General features: G+C 44.5%; 1 protein-coding gene across 1 annotated transcript; it reads right to left on the reverse strand.

The window, feature by feature from the left end:
* Positions 1-8,226: 8,226 nt before the first annotated feature.
* Positions 8,227-9,000, reverse strand: LOC125536664 (MADS-box transcription factor 57-like). The gene has a single exon (XM_048699914.1). The coding sequence runs from the start codon at positions 8,933-8,935 to the stop codon at positions 8,534-8,536; it is 402 nt and encodes a 133-aa protein (XP_048555871.1). The 5' UTR covers positions 8,936-9,000; the 3' UTR covers positions 8,227-8,533.
* Between the last annotated feature and the right edge of the window lie 364 nt (positions 9,001-9,364).

The following is a 9,364-nucleotide window of genomic DNA, read 5'->3' on the forward strand; positions in this document are numbered from 1 at the left end:
AGGAGTTCTTTCCTGTATTGCAAGGTGTAAAGTTGAGTAAGACTCAAAACACGACCATGGCAGAAAATAGAAAGAGAATGAAAGTCATTCCCTATGCCTCAGCCATAGGTTCTATAAAGTATGCTATGCTGTGTACCAAACATATTGTGTACCTTGCCATGAATTTGGCAAGGGGGTATGACATTGATCCAGGAGTGGATCACTGGACAACGGTCAAAATTATCCTTAGAAGATATTTCTCGGTTATGGAGGTGATAAAGAGTTCGTCGTGAAGAGTTGCATCGATGCAAACTTTTACACCGATCTGGATGACTCTGAGTCTCAATCTGGAGACATATTGAAAGTGTGAGTAATTAGCTAGAGTAGCTCGAAGCAGAGCATTGTAGGAATAGAAAATTTGCAAAATACATACGGCTCTGAATGTGACAGACCCATTGACTAAGCTTCTTTCACAAGCAAAACATGATCACACCTTAGTACTCTTTGGGTGTTAATCACATAGCGATGTGAACTAGATTATTGACTCTAGTAAAACCCTTTGGGTATTAGTCACATGGCGATGTGAACTAATAACATAAAGATGTGAACTATTGGTATTAAATCACATGACGATGTGAACTAGATTATTGACACTAGTGCAAATGGGAGACTGAAGGAAATATGCCCTAGAGACAATAATAAAGTTGTTATTTATATTTCCTTATATCATGATAAATGTTTATTATTCATGCTAGAATTATATTAACCGGAAACTTGATACATGTGTTGATACATAGACAAAACAAAGTGTCCCTAGTATGCCTCTACTTGAGTAGCTCATTAATCAAAGATGGTTAAGTTTCCTGACCATAGACATGTTTTGTCATATGATGAACGAGATCACATCATTAGGAGAATGATGTGATGGACAAATACCCATCCTTTAGCTTAGCATAATGATCGTTAAGTTTTATTGCTATTGCTTTCTTCATGACTTATACATGTTCCTTTGACTATGAGATTATGCAACTCCCGAATACCGAAGGAACACTTTTGTGCTATCAAACGTCACAATGTAACTGAGTGATTATAAAGATGCTCTACAGGTGTCTCCAATGGTGTTTGTTGAGTTTCCATAGTTCAAGATTAGGATTTGTCACTCCGTGTATCGGAGAGTATCTCTGGGCCCTCTCGGTAATGCACATTACTATAAGCCTTGCAAGCAATGTGACTAATGAGTTAGTTATGGGATGATGCATTACGAAACGAGTAAAGAGACTTGCCGATAACAAGATTGAACTAGGTATGATGATACCGACGATCGAATCTCCGGCAAGTAACATACATATGACAAAGGGAATGATGTATGTTTTTATGCGGTTTGACCGATAAAGATCTTCGTAGAATATGTAGGAGCCAATATGAGCATCCAGGTTCCGCTATTGTTTATTGACCGGAGATGTGTCTCGGTCATGTCTACATAGTTCTCGAACCCGTAGGGTCCGCATGCTTAACGTTCGATGAGATTTATATTATGAGTTATGTGATTTGATGACCAAAATTTGTTCGGAGTCTCGGATGAGATCACGGACATGACGAGGAGTCCCGAAATGGTCGAGAGGTAAAGATCGATATATTGGAAGGCTATATTCAGACATCAGAATGGTTTCGAGTGATTCGGATATTTTTCGGAGTAACGGAGAGTTACAGGAATTCGCCGGGGGAAGTTAATGGGCCTTATTGGGCTTTAGTGAAGAGAGGGAAGAAGGGCCACGAGGTGGCGCGCGCCTCCCCCCTGCCCAAACCGAATTGGACAAGGGGTGGGGGCTCGGCCCCCCTTTCCTTCTCCCTCTCCCTCCTTTCCTTCTTTCCTACTCCGAAAAGGAAAGGGAATACTACTAGGACTTGAGAGTCCTAGTAGGACTCCCTACACTTGGCGCACCCCTAGGAGGGCCGGCCTCTCTCCCTCCCTTCTTTATATACGTGGGCAGGGGGCACCCCAAAGGACTCCAAGATTTGTCTTAGCCATGTACGGTGCCCCCCTCCATAGTTACACACCTCGGTCATATAGTCGTAGTGCTTAGGCGAAGCCCTGCGCCGGTAACTTCATCATCACCATCACCACGCTGTCGTGCTGACGGAACTCTCCCTCATCCTCAACTGGATCAAGAGCTCGAGGGATGTCATCGAGCTGAACGTGTGCTGAACACGGAGGTGTTGTACGTTCGGTACTTGAATCGGTTGGATCATGAAGACGTTTGACTACATCAATCGTGTTACTAAACGCGTCCGCTTTCGGTCTACGAGGGTACGTGGACACACTCTCCCCTCTCGTTGCTATGCATCTCCTAGATAGATCTTACGTGATCGTAGGAAATTTTTTGAAATGCTGCGTTCACCAACAGTTTGCCCATGCATGGTCTTGATTTTCTGTTGTGACACTATGTATGCATGACAAACATTGTATGATTCCCTGCAAAAAAGAAAAGAAAAAGATAAACCATTGTTTGATGTACGATACAGATGTTGTCGGACTACTCGTCTAATTTCATTTTGGAAATATAAGAGATTGGATTTATATCAAAGGACTTCCAATGATATAAGAAGACACTCAAAATAAGGAAGTTACAACTTGCAACCATGCCATCCTAGTGCCCGCCGTTGTCACTTCGCTGCCGGAGTCAGCCTGACATTGTATCCCATGGTCGAGAAGTCATCGTGCTAAGATCGAGCTAGACCACGTCTCGGAGAAGAAGAAGCCATGGTCGAAGCCTTGGGCGGATTGAAAATCCTAGAGACGAATAATATCCTAAATAAAACTTCGGGCATGTTCACAATGATGGACACTGCTGCATCAGTGAAGAAGTACAAATTGCTAAAGAGTGTTGCTATGCACACGACACCAATAACCATTCATAGAATTAAACTACAACAGACCACTTGATTAGGGTCGTGCAGTGATCGGCCAGAGAATAGCATTGTTGTTGCCGCAAAAAAATGACCGGGGGACATCTCCCCATTGGTTGTCTAATTTTGTGCCTTTTTTTTCCTAGCTCAACACGTGGCTATCAAATTATAATAAAATATATTTCACATATTATGTTGTATGATTTGTGAGTGCCATGTCTAAATACCAACCCCTGCGATGATGGTGAAGGTGACATGTATTAGAATTATATTCCCAATTAAATAAAGGTTTATTTAAAAAAACATGCACCAACCATTCACAACCACTCAAAATAGATTAAACGGATGTCAGATCTATAGCCATTAGATCTGGATCCAACCATCTACACGAATACCCAAAGTGCTATATATGCTCACCCAAACCCTAACGCGACTCAACACCCAACCCCCACGCCTCATTCTCAACCTTTGCGGCGCACTCATCCTTTTCCTCTTCTTCCGGTGTTCCTCTCATCGCTACACTGTCACCTTTCATCTTCTCTGGCGAGTTTGTTATTCTCTTTGTCAATAGGTGGCGAGCTCGTCGTTTGCCGCTCGAGAGGCGCCTGTCCGGTGACATTATTAACCGGCTTATCTAGCATACGTCATGAATTGTATGCGTAACTTTTCCTGCGTGTGGAGTGCATATCTTTGTGGTGGAGTCCATTCGATTGGCCGCACCGCGGCTTGAAATTCATCGGCAGATTTCTCATCCTGGACCAATGCGGAGATAGATAGATCCGAATGATGTCAGCATAAGGTAATAAATTTTAGGATGTCTATATCCTTTTGTCTCATCAACATGATTTTTACAAATATATGTGGCTTAAGACTTTGTTTAGTTGAATCCATCTAAGTATATACTTTGTTTTTAATCCAGGTTCAGTATGTTTTCTCCTGGCACTACCAAGTCCTTTCCTTTATGACCTACCGTCTCGTGCCTAACTCTGCAATTTAGTTGGATAGATGTTTAATGGTCTGCTGTTTTCAATTTTCTGTTTGTGATATAGTAGCTCTTATCTGTTGTCCAATAGATAAGAGTGCATCTCACGAAGAGAACAAAAACTTCAAAATAGTTCCCAACATCAAACATCAATAAAACTAAATTCCAGAGTTAGGCACAAGATGTAGATCGATAGAGATGTTATTCAAATCAGCGGCTTTCCTAGCTTGCACCGATGGCGAGAAAGATGGATCTGGATGATGTCAACATAAGGTAATAAATTTGAAGGTATCTCTACAATAGTTGAAACTTTTGTCTCATCAACATGATTTTTACAAATACATGTGCATCGGACTTTGTTTAGTTAAGTTGATCTAAGTACATTTTGTTTTTAATCCGGGTAGAGAATGTTTTTCCCTTGGCACTAGAAAATCCTTTATTTACTTTATGAAAGCACTTGAGAATCATCGTAAGGTAATAATTATCACGGTATGCTTGCACTAGCAAATCATTTATTTTATCAACATGTTTTTTTGAAAGAATATGCATGATACATAACGTTGTTTATTTTTGGATCTAAGCCTACTATGTTTGCTAGTTCAATGTTATATGGTTCTCTGGTTTTAGTTTGAGCAAGTCATTACCCTCTTTTCGAGAACCAAGTTCGAGAGGCAAACATGTTTCTTAGGAAGAGTGCTTAGCATGTTGGATGTATGTGCAATCCTTTCATAGCTCGACTCTCTGTGGCAGACGGGGCAATGGCCCTTGTCATGAGACTAAAGGTTCGCATGACTAAAAGCCCAGCCTGCATCTCGCATTGCCTTACCCTGTTTTGGTCCAATTCTTACTATATTTTGTGTCTCATCACATCTATCTATTTATTTGTTTCCTAAAAAGTTTTTATTTTATTTGTTACCCTAAAAATCTCTTTTATTTATTGTTGGAGGATCGTATTAATTTTCTACCATCAATAATAATCCTGATTTTGCGATGAGATGCAACGAATCCAGGACAACTAGCTATCATTTAAATTCAGGATAGCCAGTAAATTTAGTGTCGACAACATCCATGCCATGGTTCTTATCCTTCTTTTGCTAGGATTATATAGGGATGCTGTTATTATTTGTGTGTATCTTCTATATAAAAAAAAGGCCAAACAAGTTCATTGGTATATTTTCTATTACCCCGTCTCAAATTAACTTGTCTTAGATTTGTCTAGATACATATGTATCTAATGTCTAGATACATCCGTATTTAGACAAATCTAAAATAAGTAATTGGGGACGAAGGGAGTACATGACATCTTTCCTGTTTAAGTAGCTAGATGAGAAAGATAGAAACCAATAGTTTAACAAGGAAAAACGTTTTTGTAAACTATTAAAAAATCATGCCGAAAAATAGAAAGCCTTGTATTTTCATTAATTCGGTGCAATGTATACAGAACACAGTACCACTATGTTGGGTACGCTACGCACCGCAACAGGAGAAACAAAAAAAAAGGAAAAATACAAGTACATATGCATCATCGAGATAACTAGCTAGGTGGATACGAGACCACCTTCTAGAAGCACGATGCATGTGACTAAAGCGAGACAGACAATTTCTAGAAGGTAATAAATAATGAAATTATTGCTAAATGATCAAAGATGGCGTTGGATCTCTTTGTAGATCGGAGCCATGCACGTGCATCCATGCTTGAGTCGATAGAATGGATGGACTCAATCGGACTCGGGCGGTTGGTTTCGGATTCGACCTCGTCTTGTTCTCAGTTGGGGAAGCTGCCGTGTGGCCCGGGCTCCTAATGCATCATCTCCATTCCAGCGGTGAACCCCGGAGCCAGTGGCGACGTCGTCATCTCCGTTCCAGTGGCAAACACCAGCAACGGTGGCAACGCAGTCAGTGTCTGCTGCTACTGTTGCATCTCCATTCCACCGATGAACCTCAGCGATGTTGGCATCACCCCGATATCGAGAGCTGCAGAGGGCCCCGGAGGTGGTGGCATCGCCATCATCATCATCATCATCATCATCATCATCATCATCATCATCATCATCATCATCATCATCATCATCATCATATGATGCTTAACCATCTCGTACATTGCTCTGTCCACACTGGTGCCACCGAGCTCAAACCCATACCTGCTGGCGAGCCCCGGCAGATGTGGCATGGCCATCATCATCTGCTGTTGCTAAAAGTTCTCCTCCATCCCGCCATTCGCGCTGGTGCAACCGAGCTCAAACCCACCGCCGCTGGCGATTCACCGGAGGAGATGATGACGGCGATCGCCGATGTTGGTGAGTTTGAGCTCGGTTGCAGCAGTGCGAATGGCGGGATGGAGGAGAACTTTCATCAGCTGCAGATGATGACGGCGATGCCACAATTGCCGTGGCTCGCCGACGGCTATGGCGTTGAGTTCGGTGGCACCAGCGTGGATGGAGGGGTGCACGTGATGATTAAGCAGCAGATGATGATGATGGCGATGCCACCACCTCAGGGTTCGCTGCTGGAATGGACAGTATGCAACAGCAGATAATGTCAAGGATGCCAATCCCGTCGGGGTTCACCGCTGGAAGGGAGATGCAGCAGCAGCATCAGACGCTGACTGTGTTGCCACCGCTACCAGTGCTCGCTGCTGGAACGGAGATGATGACGTTGATGCCACCGGAGGGTTCACTGCTGGAATGGAGATGGTGAATCACAAGTCCGGCCCGCACGACAACTTCACCAACTGAGAAGAAAACGAGGTCGAATCCGGAACTAGTTGTCCGAGTCCGCCTGAGTCCATTCATTCTGCCGACGCAAGCGTGGAGGGACGTGCATGGCTCCAATCTACAAAGAGATCCAATGCCATCTTCGATCATTTATCAATAATTTCATTTAATGCCTTCAAGAAATTTTCTGTCTCGTTTTGGTCATATGCATCGTGCTTCTAGAAGGCGGTCTCGTATCCACCTAGCTAGCTATCTAGATGATGCATATGTATTTGTGTTTTTCCTGTTGCAGCGTGTATCCAACATAGTGGCTTGTACTGTGCTCTGTATCCATTGCGCCGAATTAATGAAAATACAAGCCTTTCTACTATTCTATTTTTGGCATAACTTTTAATAGTTTACAGAAGTGTTTTTTCTTGTTAAACTATTGGCTTCTATCGTTTTCATATTGCTACTTAAACATGAAAGATGTCATGTACTCCCTCCGACCCCAATTACTTGTCTCAGATTTGTCTTGATATGGATGTATTTGTATCTAGACAGATGTAAGACAAGTAATTTGAGACCAGGTAATGTGTGTTGTTTCAACATGATTTTTACAAATACACACATCACCCAACCCCTATGAGTGCTTTCGAGAGACTGGGCCGGCATATCATCTTGAGATTTACGAAATGTTTTTAGGAAGAGTACTTAGCATGTTGAACGTATGTGCAATCCTTTCATAGCTTGACTCCTTGTGGCAGACCGGGCATTGCCTTACCCTGTTTTATTTTATTTTATTTGTTACCTAAAAAACTATTTATTTATTGTTGAAGAATCATATTAATTTTCTACCATCAATAATAATCCTGATCTTGCGATGAGATGCAACGAATCTAGGACAACTAGCTATCGGTTAAATTCAGGGTAGCCAGTAAATTTAGTGTCAACAGCATCCATATTATGGTTCTTATCCTTCATTTTCTCGGACTATATATGTATGTTGTTATTACTTGTGTGTGTGCGTGTTTCCACATATGATCTTTTATAGAGATTTTTTGGTTAAGAAACACGTATTTTTAATGTAAGAAACAAGTATATTTGTTTAGTATGATTCATCGATTTGCACAATAGACAAAGGCTAAGGTATGTTTATTGGTATATTTTCCCCATGACATCTTTCCTGTTTAAGCAGCTATACAGATGAGAAAGTTAGAAGCCAATGGTTCAACAAGGAAAAAACGTTTTTGTAAACTATTCAAAAATCATGCTGTAAAATAGAATAATAAAAATAAAGGCTTGTATTTTCATTAATTCGACGTAATGGGTACAGAACAATGCAAGCCACTATGTTGGGTTGCCGATGCACCGCAACAAGAGAAACAAAAAGGGGAAAACAGAAATACATATGCTGTATCCAGATCAAACCCACGCTGGTGAATGCTCCGTCCCTCCATTCACGCTGGTGCCACCCAGCTCAAACCCAGCGCCGCATCACGTCCTCCATCCCGCCGCTTGCGCTAGTGCCACCGAGCTCAAACCAAGGATCTGGCTCACACCCCACTCCGCCTACGAACCCCGGCGTTGGTATCACCGTGACCATCTGGTCCGTCCCTCCATTCTGGCTGGTGCCACCCAGCTCAAGCCCACCGAAGCCTGCGATCGCTGTCATTAGCTCCTCCATCCAGCCGTCGGCGCTGGTGCCACCGAGCTCAAACCCGCCTCCGACCGCGAACCCTGGGGTTGGCATAACCGCCATCATCTGCCCCGTCCCACCGAGCTCAAAGCCACCGCCGCCGGCTAGTAGCTGTGGCGGCAGGGGTGCGAGGGCTGCCTCCCGGTCACGGCGACCGTCCTGGAGGACCTGGTTGACGCCCGTCGCCACGGTGACCTGCGCCTCCCTCAGCGAAGCCATGCAGGCCAGCATGTCCGCGTCCCCCATGTCGCGCTGGTCTGCGACTGCGTCCAGCTACGCCGCCGCCTGGCTCCCCTCCGCGCGACCCTTCGCTATGGCCTCCCCCCAGAGCTCCTTCCGCTGCTCCACCGCGTTCTGCTCCGTGCACAGCTCGTTGTACTTCTGTTGCAGCTGCTCTACCAGCCGGTCCGGGTCGACGGCGGCGCCCATGCCAGCCCCCGCCGCCCCGGCCTGCTCCGCGGGGCGGAGGAAGCGGTCGACGATGTCCTCGGCGGAGGGGTGGCCGAAGGAATAGGCCTTGCCGGCCCGGGAGTAGACGACGGCGGCCACCTGGGCGCCGCACATGACGGCCAGTTCGTTCGCCTTGCGAAACAGCCCCTGCCGGCGCTTGGAGAAGCAGATGTCCCGTGCAGCCTTGTTCTCGATGCGCCGGATTACGATCTTCTTCCGCCCCATTGCAACCCACCCTAAAACCTTTGCGCCCTCTCTCAGAGTGTTTGATTATTTGGAGGAGGACAGCTGAGAACTTTGAGGTCTGTGATCTGCCTTGCTACAGCTCTGAGGCGTCTGTTTTATAGGCGACGAGAAGAGTTGAGATGAGGATTTGGCCGTGCCAATTCATCACGGGGGTGCATATCCGATCCTCATCTCTGCTTCACGGATGAGCTAGGAGCATTGATGACATGATGAGATGGTGACAACCGATGAGTTGTCACATTTCCAAACCAGTAAAGGCTGCATGTTTGTTTCCTATTTAGGCTATATTTGTGGTAATGCGACTGTATATCTACGCTGAAACAGCCCATCGACTTCGATTTTCTCTCGATGTTTATAACTGCCATATACGGCCGTGTGGGGCCTTGGCATGTAGTAATGGATATCCCT

Source organism: Triticum urartu, chromosome 1 (assembly GCF_003073215.2).
Source record: "Triticum urartu cultivar G1812 chromosome 1, Tu2.1, whole genome shotgun sequence".
NCBI classification, from domain to species: domain Eukaryota; kingdom Viridiplantae; phylum Streptophyta; class Magnoliopsida; order Poales; family Poaceae; genus Triticum; species Triticum urartu.

Coding starts and splice junctions, on each gene's coding strand:
- LOC125536664 (XM_048699914.1), bottom strand. CDS start 8,935: ATGGGGCGGAAGAAGATCGTAATCCGGCGCATCGAGAACAAGGCTGCA.